Source organism: Tachyglossus aculeatus, chromosome 7, assembly GCF_015852505.1.
Source record: "Tachyglossus aculeatus isolate mTacAcu1 chromosome 7, mTacAcu1.pri, whole genome shotgun sequence".
Taxonomy (NCBI): Eukaryota; Metazoa; Chordata; class Mammalia; order Monotremata; family Tachyglossidae; genus Tachyglossus; species Tachyglossus aculeatus.
In genome coordinates, this window is record NC_052072.1 from 26,803,644 (window position 1) to 26,820,845 (window position 17,202).

At 48.3% G+C, this 17,202-nt stretch overlaps 1 protein-coding gene and 1 pseudogene across 5 annotated transcripts in view; both read left to right on the forward strand.

Moving 5' to 3' along the window:
• The first annotated feature begins 8,148 nt into the window (after positions 1-8,148).
• The window catches only part of PLEKHA6 (pleckstrin homology domain containing A6), a 62,266-nt gene continuing 53,212 nt past the window's right edge, over positions 8,149-17,202 (forward strand). For all 5 annotated transcript variants that reach the window (XR_005451861.1, XR_005451864.1, XR_005451862.1 and 2 more), the window contains exons 1-2: positions 8,149-8,190; positions 12,871-12,951. Coding sequence is in view for 1 of the 5 variants with exons in the window: in XM_038749758.1 (XP_038605686.1) it covers positions 8,159-8,190; positions 12,871-12,951 (113 nt within the window). In the remaining 4 variants the exon portion in view is untranslated. The remainder of the gene's footprint in view (positions 8,191-12,870; positions 12,952-17,202) is intronic.
• On the forward strand, positions 15,651-15,748 carry LOC119931252 (annotated as a pseudogene).

Genomic DNA, 17,202 nt, shown 5'->3' on the forward strand with positions numbered 1-17,202 from the left:
AGCTGATGAGATTTTCCTGGAGTCTAGTCTCCCCGGCCTTCCCCCCAGCCCCGCTCTTCCCTCCCTCTGACCTCTCCACCCCCATCCCTCCCTCACTGGCAGATGGGTTTATGTGAATAACAGGGCCCCTGGGAGGTGGCTGGGATTTACAGCCATTTTCTCTGAATGTATTATCCAGCAGCAGCAATCAATCAATCAGTGGTATTTATTGAGCTCTTACTGTGTGCAGAGTACTGTACTAAGCGCTTGGGAGAGTACAGTACAACAGAGTTAGCAGACATGTTCTCTGCCCACAATGAGCTTACAGTCCAGAGGTTGTGGACCTTCCTCTCTCAGAGGAGTAGCGTTCATTTGGGTGCTAACTCGGGGATCCATCCTCCAGACTTCCGAATCTGCTAATTCGTTGCATTTGACTCTGGCCGGGTCTTGGTTTGAGGCAATTGCTCTCAAAGGCAGATGCCTTGAAGGTGGTGAATTAGGGCAGACTAGATGGAGGGGAATTGTGTTCCTCATCCTCCAACTCCACTAGGAACCAAACAAAAGGAGAAGGACATGAACTACAGCAGGAGGGGTTGAATTTGGACACCAGGAAGAACTTCCCAACCACCCGGATTGAGGGATCCTGAAACAAGAGGCTGGGGAAATTGTGGAATCTCCATTCCTGGAGGTGTTACAGTCTAACAGAGATCCCTACGTCTGGACTAAGTTGAAGGGTCTCAGGATTAAGGGGAGCTAGTCTGAGCTAAAATAGAAGAGGCTGTGATTGGGTAACCTTTGGATCTTACGGAAGTTTCTCTGAACCTGGGTTGGATTCAATATTTGCTTGTCAGGCTAATTAAATCCGACGAGACCAGCTGTTGTTTATGGGAAGCAGCATGGCTCAATGGAAAGGGCATGGGCTTTGGAGTCAGAGGTCATGGGTTCAAATCCCCGCTCTGCCAATTGTCAGCTGTGTGACTTTGGGCAAGTCACTTAATTTCTCTGGGCCCCAGTTACCTTATCTGTAAAATGGGGATTAAAACTGTGAGCCCACTGTGGGACAACCTAATCACCTTGTAACCTCCCCAGCGCTTAGAACAACGCTCTGCACATAATAAGCGCTTAAGAAATACCATCATCATTATTATTATTATTCTCTGTGACTCAGTTACCTCATCTGTAAAATGAGGATTAAGACTGTAAACCCCCCGTGGGACAACCTGATCACCTTGTAACCTCCCCAGCGCTGAGAAGCAGGGTGGCTCAATGGAAAGAGCACGGGCTTGGGAGTCAGAGGTCATGGGTTCAAATCCCGGCTCTGACAGCTGTCAGCTGCGTGACCTTGGGCAAGTCATTTAACTTCTCTGTGCCTCAGTTACCTCAGCTGTAAAATGGGGGTTAAGACTGTGAGCCCCACGTGGGACAACCTGATCACTTTATATTCTCCCCAGCCGCTTTGAACAGTGCTTTGCACATAGTAAGCACTTAACAAATGCCATCATTATTATTAGTAGTATTATTATTATTAGAACAGTACTTTGCACATAATAAAGTGCTTAATAAATACCATTATTATTATTATTATTGTTAAAATAACTGGTCTTTTCTCCCAGCTACCGTTCCCCAGCCTGCAGCCTCAACTGACTTCAGCTTGTCCGGCGGTTCCGATCAGTGTTAAACCTGGGGGCACACAAACCTGTGTAGGCCTAGAAGTCCTGGGCAGCGACAAAACGAGGTTTGGCTAGCGCGAGGGCTTGCCCAATTTTTTGGAGTGACTCAAGTTCCCATTGTTTGACTAGCTCTTGTTTTCGATAACTGCTCATTTGGGTGACAGATGTTTAGGCAGTCAGTCCTCTAACTGGACTTGTTTTTCGAGCTGATTGAACATGGATTAAGCTCCATTCAGGCAGGATGGCGGAGTACAGCGTGTGCATGCCAAGTTGTGACTCTGAGGGTTCGCAGCTGCCCGTGGGGGGCTGGGGGTGATGGGCTGGGCCTGGGGGTGGGGGGTAGGGCAGAGAATGGGCAGCCATGTGGGGACCTTTGGACTGACATTTGGGTGTCGCTCTGTGTGGCCTCTTGCGTGTCGGAGGGGTTGGGGGGAGTTGGAAGGAGAGCAGAAAGAGGGTGTGCCTGTGCCTGGTGTGTTTACCCACTGGTTATCTCCGTGGCCATGGGGATGAACGGGAGGGGAAGGGAGAGGAGGGATCTGGACAAATCCATCAGTTGGAAACGGCTAGGAAATAGGCAGGACGGGCCGATGCCAGATGAAAAGATGCTAGTCTAAAGCAGGGGGATTTAATCTCATTTTTTGGATGGTGCGTGGTGGAAAACAACATGCAGAAGTTGAGGGGAGAGCTGATCCCAACCCTTGGCAGCTGAACGGCCCATTCTGACCCGAAGAAAGCCCAGAAGTAATGGCTAAATGTAAAAAATATCTGGATGATTCAGGTTGACCCATATCCAGGTATTCCAGGCAGATGGATTTTTAGCCTAAAATATCTATATCATGTAGACCACGGGATCTTTTGTTTTCCAGCTTCGGTGGACAATTTGCATGAGTTGACATTTAAGATAGAGAGACCTGTCTGTGGTTAAGTTCAGTTAACCCTCCTCTTGCCCAAATCATCTATCCCTGCCTTGAAATGAAGATCTCGTTTCTCCTCGCAAAGGAAGAGAATGCATAGTCTTCCTTTTTCCACCTCCTTCCCCAGAGCAGATGACTTTAATTTTCTTTCATGGCTAATGAAGGTGGCTGTGAGCCAAGATGAATAGCTAGTAGAGGCTGGCTGGGAAACCATGGGGTGAGGGGTGAGGTCTCTTGAGGTACAGTGACTTTTGAAGAGGAAGCAATTCATTTCATTAGTGGAGGAGAGTGGTAAGGCCCCAGTTTATTCTTTCCTGGCCCAGAGGTCCAGTACAGGCAGCCCCAGAGCGGGGCAGGGGCAGAGGCAGGGGGATGGATGTCATGGGCTCAGCTTCTAGGGGCATATAAGGCACGGAATTGGGGAGCAGGGCATACAGAGGGGAATGGAACCAGGTCTCCATTCTTCCCTGGACAGCTTTTTCCCCAACCCGCACCCCCTTCTGTGCCCTCTCCTGGATTGAGGATCCTGTGGGTCCCAAGCTAGTTTGGGTGAGCACACTGCTGAAACAGCCAGGCACCCCCCATTTTGGGCTAGTGGGGCTGAGGCTAGGCAGTTATTGTGGGCCAGGAATGTGTCTACCAACTCTGTTGTATTCTCCCAAATGTTTAGAACAGTGCTCTGCACACAGTAAATGCTCAATAAATACAATTGATTGATTGAAGAGATCCATCCACACTCCTAGGGTGGGGTCTGGGGGGACCAGTGCTGTTATGCCTGAGCAGTATTTTCCTCACAGGAGTGTTTGTCTCTGGGATCTCATTTCTTCTTCTTCTCCTCCTCAATAGTATTGATTGCTTACTGTGTGCAGAGAACTATACTAAGCACTTGGGAGTGTATAATGTAACAGAGTTGGTAGGAATGTCCCCTGCCCACAGTGAGCTCCACATGAAGCTACTCTTTCCATTCTTGCTCAAACCAGACTGGATCAGGTGCCACAGTCCAGAGCTTTGTTGGGCTTTGCTGGGCCAGGCCCTGACTAGAATTATAAACTCATTGTGGGTATGGATCATGTCTGTTATACTGCTCCAAAGCACTTAGTACAGTGATCTGCACACAATAAGTGCTCAGTAAATACAATTGATTGGGGTGGGCTGGAGACTTTTGAGTCTTGCAAGGCTCTACCACAAATCTGGAAGGTCATGCTGGATTTCAAAGCTCTAGACTAATATTCATCAATTGCCATGGTTAGCTGGTCAGGATAACACCACAGAGCTCCTAGGTAAACTGAGGTAGCCGTGGCTGTACCAGCTGAGCATGTGGACAGGTCAGCCTTTTGGATGAAGACCATTTATGGTAGTAGAGGCAAGAATTTGATGTCTGATTTTGTGTCCATATCCCAGTTGACCAGTTCTCTCTTCCATTTGCAACGAGTTACAAAACATCATGTCTGTGCCCTCTAGGTGTCTCCCAATCAATCAGTCAATCAATCATATTTATTGAGTGCTTACTGTGTGCAGAGCACTATACTAAGTGCCTGGGAAGTACAAGTTGCCAACATATAGAGACAGTCCCTACCCAACAGTGGGCTCACAGTCTAGAAGGGGGAAACAGACAACAAAACAAAACATATTAACAAAATAAAATACATAGAATAGATATGTACAAGTAAAATAAATAAATAAATAGAGTAATAAATATGCACAAACATTTATACATATATACAGGTGCTGTGGGGAAGGGAAGGAGGTAAGGCGGGGGATGGAGAGGGGGAGGAGGGGGAGAGGAAGGAGGGGGCTCAGTCTGGGAAGGCCTCCTGGAGGAGGTGAGCTCTCAGTAGGGCCTTGAAGGGAGGAAGAGAGCTAGCTTGGGGGATGTGTGGAGGGAGGACATTCCAGGCCCGGGGGATGACGTGGGCCGGGGGTCGACAGTGGGACAGGCGAGAACGAGGCACGGTGAGGAGATTAATGGCAGAGGAGCGGAGGGTGCGGGCTGGGCTGGAGAAGGAGAGAAAGGAGGTGAGGTAGGAGGGGGTGAGGTGATGGAAAGCCTTGAAGCCCAGGGTGAGGAGTTTCTGCCTGATGCGCAGATTGATTGGTAGCCACTGGAGATTTTCGAGGAGGGGAGTAACATGCCCAGAGCGTTTCTAGACAAAGACAATCCGGGCAACGGCGTGAAGTATGGATTGAAGTGGGGAGAGACAAGAGGATGGGAGATCAGAGAGGAGGCTGATACAGTAGTCCAGACGGGATAGGATGAGAGCTTGAACGAGCAGGGTAGCGGTTTGGATGGCGAGGAAAGGGCGGATCTTGGCAATGTTGCGGAGCTGAGACCGGCAGGTTTTGGTGACGGCTTGGATGTGAGGGGTGAATGAGAGAGCAGAGTTGAGGATGACACCAAGGTTGCGGGCTTGTGAGACGGACAGGATGGTAGTGCCATCAACAGTGATGGGAAAGTCGGGGAGAGGGTAGGGTTTGGGAGGGAAGACAAGGAGTTCAGTCTTGGACATGTTGAGTTTTAGGTGGCGGGCAGACATCCAGATGGAGATGTCCAGAAGGCAGGAGGAGATGCGAGCCTGGAGGGAGGGGGACGAGCCTGGAGGGAAGGGGGCGAGCCTGGAGGGAGGGGGATGGTGATGATGGTGGTGATGGTGATGTCCAAATGACTGCTGGAACAGGAAGAGAACATTGCTGGAGCCCAAAGGGGCCTCAGTTGTGGCAGGAGAGGATAGGGTTGGACGGCAGAAAGAATGTCTTGTCTGAAGTGCTGGTGAGACATCTGAGTGGCCAAGGAAGTCTGAGGGATCTTCCTCACAGGAGTAATAATAATAATGATGTTATTTGTTAAGCGTTTTCTATGTGCAATGCACTGTTCTAAGCACTGGGGGGATACGAGGTGATCAGGTTGTCCCATGTGGGGCTCACAGTCTTAATCCCCATTTTCCAGGTGAGGGAACTAAGGCACAGAGAAGTTAAGTGTCTTGCCCAAAGTCATGCAGCTGACAATTGGCGGAGCCAGGATTTGAACCCATGACCTCTGACTCCAAAGCCTGTGCTCTTCCACTGAGCCATGCTGCTTCTCTGTAGAAGCAATAGTATTTATTAAGTGCTTATTGTATACAGAAAACTGTAGTAAGCACTGGGAGAGAGTACACATGTGGGAATTAGACATGATTCCTGTCCCTCATGGGGCTCACCATCTAAGAGTGAAGGGATTGGATCAGGACTGTGAGGAGCATTGATAGTTGTAGCATTTATTGGGCCCCTTTTCGGTGCAGGGCACTGTATGAAATACTTAGGAAGTACAGAATAATTGTGACATGTTTCCTGCCAATCAGTTTATCACAGTGGCATATTGAGTGCTTACTGTGTGCTAAACACTGTACTAAGCACCTGGGGGAGTACAATGCAATAGAGTTGGTAGACCCAATTCCTGCCTTCAACGAGCTTACAAATCTAGTGGAGCCTGCACTCTAACCAGGGAGACAAACATGAAAAAGATGTACAACACTGTCAAAATAAATAATTGAAAACACATATATACATTAGTGCTAAGGAGGCTGCAAATGAATTTGTAAGTGCCAGAGAGCGCTGAAGGGATGCTTTGGCTCTGGAAGCTGGGAAATCAATCTGGGAAAGCATGTCAGAGGAGTGAAGGGATTTCAGGAGGAATTTGAATGTGGGGAGAGCTGTGATCTGCCTCATGGGGCAGGGAGGGAGTCCCAAGCTCAGGGAGCAATGTGAGTGAGGAGACGAAGGCAGAGGAGTCGAGAGGGACATTCTGCTACAGCCAATGAATCATGTTTATTGAGTGCTTACTGTGCGCAGAGCACTGTACTAAGCGCTTGGGAGAGTACAATATAACAGAGTTGGAAGAAGTGTTCCCTGCCCACAATGAGCTTATGTGGGGGGACAGATGTTAAGATAAATAAATTACAGCTATGTATATAAGTGCTGTGGTAAAAGTGAATAGAGGGAGCAAATCTAAGTTCAGGGGTGACACAGAAGGGGAAATGAGGGCTTAGTCAGGGAAGGCCTCTTGGAGGAACTGTGCCTTCAATAAGGCTTTGAAGGTGGGTAGAGTGATTGTCGGATATTCATTCATTATTGAGCGCTTACCGTGTTCAGAACACTGTACTGGATATGAAGAGGGAGGGTGCTCCTGGCCAGAGGTAGGATGTGGGCGAGAGGTCGGTGGCAAAATAGATGAACGAGGTATAGTGAGTAGATTGGCATTAGAAGATCAAAATGCAATGGCTGGTTTGCAGCAGGAGAGCAGCGAGGTAAGGTAAAGAGAGGGCAAGGTTGATTTAGTGCTTTAAAACCAATGAAAAGAAGTTTCTGCTTGATGCGGAGGTACAGTTAGAAGCTGTACCTTATACAGATACAAAGGTATGTTTGGAAGCATTCAAGGGTTTCGAAACCAGAGGTAGGATGGAAGGACCAAAAGACCTCTTCAGGGTCTTCCAAACCAAGAGCCCCAAGAAATTAATGGGGAGATTCCTTGGATTCCAGAGGAGTAAATGATGGAATTTCTCTGCTCCTTTTGTAACCAGCTGGACTATGTAACCTCACATCTAGGCAGACCTTCAAACATTCATACCCTGTCCCCAATCCCTCCCTTTTCCCCCTCCTCTCCCTTCCCCTCTCCCCACCCAGCCAACTCTCCCCTTGGGGAGGTGAAGGAACCAGCTTCTCTTCTCTTTTCCAGGATGACTCAGGGCGTCAGAGCTCACTAAACTCCCATCCCATCCTAACGCCCCAGTGCCATCTCACGCCTGCTTCACCTCCAGCCAAGGAGTCCACCAGAAACAGAGCCGAGTCGGACAGCGCCTTGCTGACTGGCTAATAACCAAACCGGGGAGAAAGCCTCGTGTGGCTTGTCCAGGAGAGAGAGAGAGAGAGCGTCAGGAGGCTATTGCGCTGATGTCTTCATTCATTTAGCTCCTGTGGCCACGGAGGGGATGGGCAGAATCAGCAAGAGGAGAGGGAGACTTATTTAACCAACCTCATCTCCCCAGGCAGCAGCGGCATGGCTGCGGGAGGAGGTAGAGGCAGCAGTGATGAGCCCAAAACGGCTTCAGCCTCCTTAACTCTTGATCTTCCAGCATCCTGATGCTTCCCGGCTAGAGCAGGGGCTCTCCTATTGAAGGAGACAACGGGGTCAGGGCTTTTGTCCAGGGTATGTTCTGGGCATTTACAAAGGCAGCCCTGGACCCACTTTTCTCTTCTTCTTCAAGATGGGTGGGGGTGAAGTTGTCTACCTGCGCTGTATGTGTATGAGAGAGTGAGTGTGTGTGTGTTTATGTGTATAATGTGCGGTGCGCACCCTTCACCTCTTTCTCCTTGGAGACTCAGTCGGGATGGTCTATTTCCCTCCTCCTTTAGCTGCGAGGGTTCAGTTTGAATCACGAGCTGGGTCAGTTAGATTCTCCCTCTCCTGGTGCCCAGAGGGACCTCCGGTCTTCTCTCTCCCCGACCTGGAGAAAGAAGCAAGGGAGCCCCCGGGCCCAGGTTGGCCGTGCTGGCCCCGGTAAGAGCCGGGGCCGACGGAACCGCGGATGCTGTGGAGCCGGGGAGAACGCCGGCCGCAGGATGCTGAAATTCCGGGCGGATCGGAGGGCCAGGTAGGACTCCTCGGAGCCGAGATGAGGCAGGCGGAGGGGCTCGGCTGGCCCGGGGCCCAGTCCAGGGACTCCAGGCTGGATGAGAAGGGGCGTCCGGGTCTGCCGGACTGGAGGAAGAACAACGGCGTCGGTCAGTGGTTGCTGCATTGCAGTGTCTGGAAGGTGGTGCTCAACTCTGGAATTAGGGAGCTGGGACAGGAGAGAGGACATGGTTTCGGTGGGGGGGGACGTGGGGAGATGGTGTTGTTTTTCCTAGGAATGGCTCTGGAGTGCTGGCAAGGAGGAAGTGTGGGTGTGCCGGGGAAGTGGGGAGCCCGGTGGAGTTTCTGCAGGGACTATATGGTGCGGGGGAGCAGATGGAGCCTGGGGCCACTGGAGAATGTGCCAGAGAAAGCGGCAACTCGTGAACGAGCTGGCAGCTGGCAGGTTCAAAGTCACTTCTCTAGACCAAAAGCCGCGGGGAGCTCGGCCCCCACAAACCACTGCTGTGATGACCCAGCTTTCCCAGAAGCATTTGGGGGAGGGTGGAGGGGTCCCTCGGGGCTCCGGGCAGTGCCCAGGCTGCCCACCCTCTTCAGGACACCCTACTGACCCAGCTGAAGGAGTCCCCAGGCCAAGCTGACTGCCTGCAGGAGGGATCCATGTGTGTGTGTTTTGTCGAGGGTCGACAGAGAGGAAGGTGTAGTGTGAGGCTACAACCAGGACAGGGGTTGTGAGTCCCTGCAGGCCTGAATCGGAGGGGCTGAATGAGTCGTCAGGGCTTTAACCCCATGAATCTCCATCTCTCTTACAAGCACGTGGCCTAGTGGAAAGAGCAAAGGCCTCGTAGTCAGGACCTGAATTCTAATTCAGGCACTGCCAATTGCTTGTTGTATGACCTTGGGCAAATCACTTAACTTCTCTGGGCCTCAGTTTCCTTAACTTTAAAATAGGGATTAAATCCTATACTACTTAGACTCAGAGTCCCACGCAGGACAGGGTCTGTGTCCGACCTGATTGACTTGTAACTACCCCAGCACTCAGAACAGTGTTTGACACATAATAAGCACTTAAGAAATACCACAGAAAAAAGCGCTTGAGCAAATTCCTCACTGCTCATCTTGCTTCTTTGTGCTGTGCCTGGGCCTCTCTCCTCTCCCCATCTCTCTGAAGCCAGCCAGCCCTTCAACCTGAACGCTTTGAGGACATCCAAGGCTTCTCCGGCTCACTGATCCGAGGTGGCCCGGGGGATTGTCGGTGATAGGTGAGGCCCCTCAGGGTCTGCTTTGGGCACAGACGCCAGTCTCTGAACTGGTTTATGGAGTGGGGCCAGGCAGTTCCATGAAGACCCCGCCAGGATGGCACAATCCCCAAATGCAGCACAGAACACCAGAGGTGACACTTTTCCTTCATTCATTCAATCGTATTTATTGAGCGCTTACTGTGTGCAGAGCACTGTACTAAGCGCTTGGGAAATACAAGTCGGCAGCATATAGAGACGGTCCCTACCCAACAATGGGCTCACAGTCTAGTCTCACAGTCTAGAGGACACCGTGGGCTTGTCCTCTCTAGGCCAGCTTCTCCTGGTATGGCTTAGTGGAAAGATCACGGACTTGGGAGTCAAAGGTTGTGGGTTCTAATCCCAGCTCTGCCACTTGTCTGCTCTGTGATCTTGGGCAAGTCACTTAACTTCTAGACTGTGAGCCCACTGTTGGGTAGGGACCGTCTCTATATGTTGCCAACTTGTACTTCCCAAGTGCTTAGTACAGTGCTCTGCATGCAGTAGGTGCTCAATAAATACGATTGAATGAATGATTGAATGAACTTTGTGCCTCAGTTACCTCATGTGTAAAATGGGGATTAAGATCATCCCCCGTGGGACGGTACGTTGTATCTACCCCAGAACTTAGATCAGTGCTTGGCACATAGTAAGTGCTTAACAAATACCATAATTATTATTATTTTTACCCCTTCTCCACTGTGTGCCCCTGGGACTAGACCAGCCTCCCAGTTCCAATCCTCTCTCTCCCTCCCTCACTTCCCACCCCCTCTCACCTATGGAAATTGGTTAGCGGCATTCTAGAGGAGAGGCCTTACCCAAACCCTGCCCTCCCTCTGCCTTTCCCATTACTGTAATGGGCACCACCGTTCTATCTGTATCACAGGCCCGTAACCTTGGCACCCTCATCTACCCATCTCTCATTCAACCCCCAAATTTAACCTCTCACCAGATCCTGTTGGTTCTACCTTCACTCAAATCTGCCCTTCCCTCTCCATCCAAATTGCTGCTATGCTGGTCTAAGCACTTATATCCCCCCTTTACCACTGCATCAGCCCCCTCGCTGCCCTCCCTGCCTCCTTTCTCCCCCCTCTCCAGTCCTTACTTCAGCGTGGCTCAGTGGAAAGAGTCAGAGGTCATGGGTTCAAATCTCCTGGGAGTCAGAGGACCTGGTTTCTAATCTTGACCACCTTCAAAGCCTTATCAAAAATCACATCTCCAAGAGGTCTTTCCAGAATAAGCCCTGACCCCTACTCCCTCCCCCTTCTATCTTGTCCTTGCACTTGGATTTGTACCCTTTAAGCACTTCATATTTACCCCTCCCTCTTTGCCCCACAGCGCTTATGTACGTATTTGTAATTCATTTATATTGAAGTGTATCTTCCACTTAAAGACTCTACGCTCCTGATGAGCAGGGAATGTGTCTACCAACTCTGTAGTGTAGTCAGTCATAGTTATTGAGCTCTTACTGTGCAAAAAGCAATGTACTAAGCGCTTGGGAGAGTATACTATAACAATATAATAGACACATTCCTTGCCCACGATGAGCTTGCAGTTTAGAGGGTGAGACAGATAATAATAATAATAATAATGATGGTATTTGTTAATTGCTTACTATGTGTAAAACACTGTTCTAAGTGCAAGGTGATCAGTTTGTCCCATGGGGGCCTCACAGTTTTAATCCCTATTTTACAGATGAGGTAACTGAGGCCCAGAGAAGTTAAGTGACTTGCCCAAAGTCACACAGCTGACAGTTGGCAGAGTCAGGATTTGAACCCATGACCTCTGACTCCAAAGCCCGTGCTCTTTCCACTGAGCCACGCTGCTTCTCCAAGATGTTATGTTAAATAAATAAATTACAGATATGTATATAAGTGCTGTGGGGCTGGGAGGGGGGATGAATAAAGGGAGCAAGTAAAGGCGACATAGAAGGGAGTTGAAGAAAAGGAAAAGAGGGCTTAGTTGGGGAGGCCTCTTGGAGAAGATGTGCCTTCCATAAGGCTTTGAAGGTGGGAAGAGTGTACCCTCCTAAACGCTTAGTACAGTGCCCCACATACAGTAAGCGCTCAATAAATATGATTGATTGGCAGATAGCGCCCAGATGCTGACTCTTCCATCTGCCTGGGCAATGACCCAGCACCAAGTCCATGCCCTTCCAGACTGACCAGCTGGCCCTGCAGTCTCAGGCCCCCACCTCAATTGCTCGAATCCTGCAGTCAGTCCAGCCAGTCTTACAGTCACTGTGCCAAGAGGCTTTGCACCAGGATGTCTTGGGGCCGGGGTGAAATGAGGTTGTGACTGACCTCTGAATCAATGGGCCTCAGCCAGATCCTGGATAAGGGCTGGACCCACTTGCAGAGGCCCCGAGCATTGAAGCTAGAGGGTATGAAAGCCAGGAAGGGAACACAGGAACAGCAGGACTGTCTCTATATGTTGCCAACTTGTACTTCCCAAGCGCTTAGTACAGTGCTCTGCACATAGTAAGCGCTCAATAAATACGATTGATTGATTGATTGAAATGAGTATGGGCTTGGGAGACAGATGATCTGGGTTCTAATCCTGTTCTGCCATTTACCTGCTGGGCGACCATGGGAACTTCTCTGTGCCTGTTTCCTCATCTGTTAAATGGGAATTTAATACCAGTTCTCCCTTCCACATACACTGGGAGCCCCAAGTGGGACAGAGACTCTGTCCAACATAATGATCTTGTATCTACCCCAGTGCTCAGTACAGTGCTTGGCACATAGCAAGCACTTAACAGATACCACCATTATTGTCACTGGCTCCCAGTGGGGCCTGAGGACTCTGTTTAAGCCAACAGTCTTGTGGGACCACACTGAAAGGGTTAAACACTGAGCCGTCTGCTCCACCCCTGGAGCCAAGCAACCACCTGAATTGGCTTCCAGGAATTATGCTGTAGGGAGCAAGATTGGGGCAGAGGTAGTTAGAACATCAGCGCTTAGAACAGTGCTTTGCACGTAGTAAGCGCTTAATAAATGCCATTATTGTTATTGTTGTTGTTGTTGCCAGGTGGCCCTGACCTGTTGATTTACTCTTTTCTCTGGCCCATTCTCCCTACCTCACATCCATCCCTGAGACTTTGGCTGCCCCAACTGCGATCTTGTGATCTCCCACTCAACCTCTGATTTCCATCAAGATCCCTTTTCCCTCGGGATCCTCTTGAGGCCTTGCCCTCCTACTTACGGCTCTGGGATCAGTTGCTCAGGTCCTTTACCTTTTCCCTTATTTGCATTTCCCTATTTCCCTTTTCCTTTATACCCCTTTTTTTCTCTCTTCCCTTTTCTTTCCTCTTAGTGGGATGTTCTAGGTGCTTGGAAGAGGACAGAAAGACACGGTCCCTACCTTCAAGGAGCTTAACATCAAATGACTCACTTCCTTTTCTCTCTTCCTTGTTTCTCCAGCCACAATGAAAAACGAACCACGTTTCTCCATCCTGTGACGGGCCAGATCCCAGAGGAAAACAAAAGATTTGACTTGAAGCAGTAAGTTTGACTTCTACTCTAATAATCAATCCACTGAGTGCTTACTTGATCATCTTTAATCTATTTTAATGTCTATCTCCCCCTCTAGCCTGTAAGCTCCTTGTAGACAGGGATTGCGCCTACCAACTCTGTGGTATTGTATTTTCTCAAGCACATAGTACAGTGCCCTGCACAAAGTGCTAAATAAATACCATTGGCAGATTGGTTGATTGATTAATAGTAAACACCATGGCATAGTGGATGGAGCATGGGCCTCGGAGTCAGAAGGGCATGGATTCTAATCCCGGCTCTGCCACTCGTCTGCTGTGTGACCTTGGCCAAGTCACTCTACTTCTCTGTGCCTCAAGATTAGGATATTATGAGTCCCACATGGGACAAGGGACTGTGTCCAACCCAATTTGCTTGTATCCACCTCAGCGCTTACTATGGTGCCTGGCACATAGTAAGCACTTAACAAATATCATAATAATTATTATAATTATTACTGTGTCCAGAGCACTCTAATAGAAGAGTACGTCAGAAGAGAAGCCATGGTTCTGCCCTCAAGGAGCTTACAGCCAAGTGGGGGAGGTGGGCAGACAAATTATCTGTGAACGGGGAAGCAGGAGAATCAATCAGTCGATCAGTGGTATTTATTGAGCATTTACTATGTGCAGAGCACAGTACTAAGCGATTGGGAGAGTAAAATACATCAGAATTAGCAGACATGTTCCCTGCCCATAATGAGCCTACAGTCTAGGGGAGAAAGAACAAAGCTATACTTGCTGATAGCAAGAGTATGGAAAGGTTAATAGATGAATAAATAAATTAAAATAAACATTAATTAATATATTCTTAGGTTGTGGTTTAGTGGAAAAAGCACGGGCTTGGGAGTCAGAGGTTGTGTTTTTTAATCCCTGCTCTGCCACTTATCAGCTGTGTGACTTTGGGGCAAGTCACTTAACTTCTCTGTGCCTCAGTGACCTCATCTGTCAAATGGGGATTAAGACTGTGAGCCCCACGTGGGACAACCTGATTACCTTGTAACCTCCGCAGTACTTAGAACAGTGCTTTGCACATAATAAGAGCTTAACAAATGTAATCATCATCTCATTTTGGTATTAAAGATAAGTGTATAGAAATAAGTGGTAAGGATGACTTTTAGGGAGTTCTAAGTGTTCTGGGGAAAATTAGTCAATGATATTTATTGAATGTTTACTTTTTTTTCTTTTGGTATTTAACCGCTTACTCTATGCTAAGCACTGTACTAAGTTCTGGGGCAGATACTCTGCTTAAGGTCTTCAATGCCAGAAAAGAGAATGTTTGAGGTGAAAAAGGAGCAACTTGCTTCATGCAAATAACCTCCAGCTTTTATTTATCTCCCTCTTGTCTTCAAGCCCATCAAAGGCAGATTATGCGAGGTAAATTTCCCCCTTCTAGACTGCGAGCCCGTTGTTGGGTAGCGACCGTCTCTATATGCTCCTGACTTGTACTTCCCAAGCGCTTAGTACAGTGCTGTGCACACAGTAAGCACTCAATAAATACGATTGAATGAACGAATGCAAAATAATCAGGTTGGACACAGTCCATGTCCCACATGGAGTTCACAGTCTTAATCCCCATTTAACGATGAGGTCACTGAGGCACAGAGAAGTGAAATGACTTGTCCAAAGTCTCAAAGCCAACTAGTCAAGGAGCCCAAATTGGAATAATAATAATAATGATGGCATTTATTAAGCTCTTACTATGTGCAAAGCACTGTTCTAAGCGCTGGGAAGGTTACAAGGTGATCAGGTTGTCCCACGGGGGGCTCACAGTCTTAATCCCTATTTTACAGATGAGGTAACTGAGGCACAGAGAAGTTAAGTGACTTGCCCAAAGTCACACAGCTGACAAGCGGCGGAGCCAGGATTTGATCCTATGACCTAGGTCAGAGGTCGTGGGTTCTAATCCCAGCTCTGCCACTTTTCAGATGTGACTTTGGACAAGTCACTTAACTTCCCTCTGCCTCACTTGCCTCATCTAGAAAATGGGGATTAAGATTGTGAGTCCCATGTGGGACAACCTAATTACCTTGTAACTACCCTAGCACTTAGACAGTGCCTAGCACATAGTAAGCGCTTAACAAATACCATCATCATCATCAGCACTTGGGCTAGAATAATACAGTAGAGTACGTAGGCATGATTCCTTCCCCCAAAGAGCTTTCACACTAGAGAAGGAGCCAAGCATTGTACTAGCTCTGGGTTAAATAATAATAATAATGGTATTTGTTAAGCGCTTACTATGTTCAAAGCACTGTTCTAAGCACTGGGGGGATACAAGGTGATTAGGTTGTCCCACGTGAGGCTCACAGTCTTAATCCCCATTTTACAGATGAGAGAACTGAGGCCCAGAGAAGTTAAGCGACTTGCCCAAAGTCACACAGCTGACAATTAGCAGAGCCGGGATTTGAACCCATGACCTCTGACTCCAAAGCCCAGGCTCTTTCCACTGAGCCATGCTGCTTAGATACAGGATAACCAGCTTGAACACAGTCCGTGGGTTCGCAGTCTAAGAAGAGGGGAGAACAAATATTCATCAGGGGAGGTTTCCTGAAGGAGATGCAATTTCAGGAGGGCTTTGATGATGGAGAGAGCTTTGGGGGTAGGTTTGAATGAAACATGGGAGAATTTTGAGTGAGACCCAGCAAGGAAGTTAACTTCAGAGGAACAAGGAGTGTGAACTTCAGCGGCATGTATTCTAAAATTGAAATGATACAGAGACGATTACAGTGGCCCCCGTGCAAGGATGACACACAAATTCATGACTTGTACTTCCCAAGCGCTTAGTACAATGCTCTGCACACAGTAAGCACTCAATAAATATGATTGAATGAATGAATGAAGCATTCCATATTTCCCCTCTAGACTGTCAGCTCACTGTGGGCAGGGAATATGTGTACCAACTCTATTGGACTGTGCTCTTCCAAGTGCTTGGTACAATGCTCTGCACAGAGTAAGTGCTCAATAAATACAATTGATTGATTGAGCTGGAGTTTAGCCGATAAAGAAAACAGCTGAGAGGGAGAGAGATGATAGATATTGGAAGCCAGTGGTCAGGAGTTTCTGCTTAAAATGAAGAGAAATGGGCAACCATTGGGTCTTTTGAGGAGTTGGGTTTTTTAACGGTATTTGTTAAATAATAACGATGGCATTTGTTAAATGCTTACTATGTGCAAAGCACTCTCCTTACTTTGTACTGGGCACTGTACTAAGCACTGGGGTAGATACAACCTAACCAGGTTGGACACAGTAATAATAATAATAACAATGATTATGGTATTTGTTAAGCAGTTATTATGTACAAAGCACTGTACTAAGTGCTGAGGTAGATATACGCAAATTGGGTTGGACACAGCCCCTGCCCACATGGGGCTCAGTCTCAATCCCCATTTTAAAGATGAGAGAACTGTCCCACATAGAACTCACAGTCTTAATCCCAGAGGAGATAGCTGAAGCACAGAGAAGTTAAATGACTTGCCCAAGGTCACATAGGAGACAAGTGGTGGAATCAGTATTAGAACCCAGGTCATCCGACCCCCAGGCCCATGCTCTTTCCACTAGGCCATGCTGCTTCTCAAATTTGGGTTGAGAGATTTGTACAAAATGATGTTTTAGAAAGATGATCTGAGCATCAAGAGGGTACTGTAGACTGGAGTGGGAAGAGGCTAGAGGCAGGGAGGCCAATGAGGAGGCTGATAGTTATCTTGTTGGAATATAGTGCTTGAACCAAGGTTGATAGGAAGGGGTGGATCTGGAAATGTGGAGGAAAAGCTGACAGGATTTCACATCAGGCTGAATATGAGCGGTCACAGACAGCAGAGAGTCAAAGACTAAACTAAGATTGTGCAGAGACGCACTGTTGCCTAGTGGAAAGCGCGTGGACCTGGGACTCAGAGCACCTGGGTTCTAATCCCAACCCTGCCACTTATCTGCTGTGTGTTGGGCAAGTCACTTAACTTCTCTGTGCCTCAGTTGCTTAATTTGTAAAATGGGGATTAAATTATCTTCCTTCCAACATAGACTGTGAGTCCCATGTGAGACAGGGAATGTGTCCAACCTAATTATCTTGCATCATCCACCCAGCACTTAATATAGTACCTGGCACATGCCATTAAAAAAATGGAGGCTTCTAGGAATGGGAAGGTGGTTATTCTGTTAATGGTTACTTGTCCTCTCCAGCCCTCTCTCCCTTTACCCTGCAGCTGGTTGGGAAAGGCCGAGGACTCTG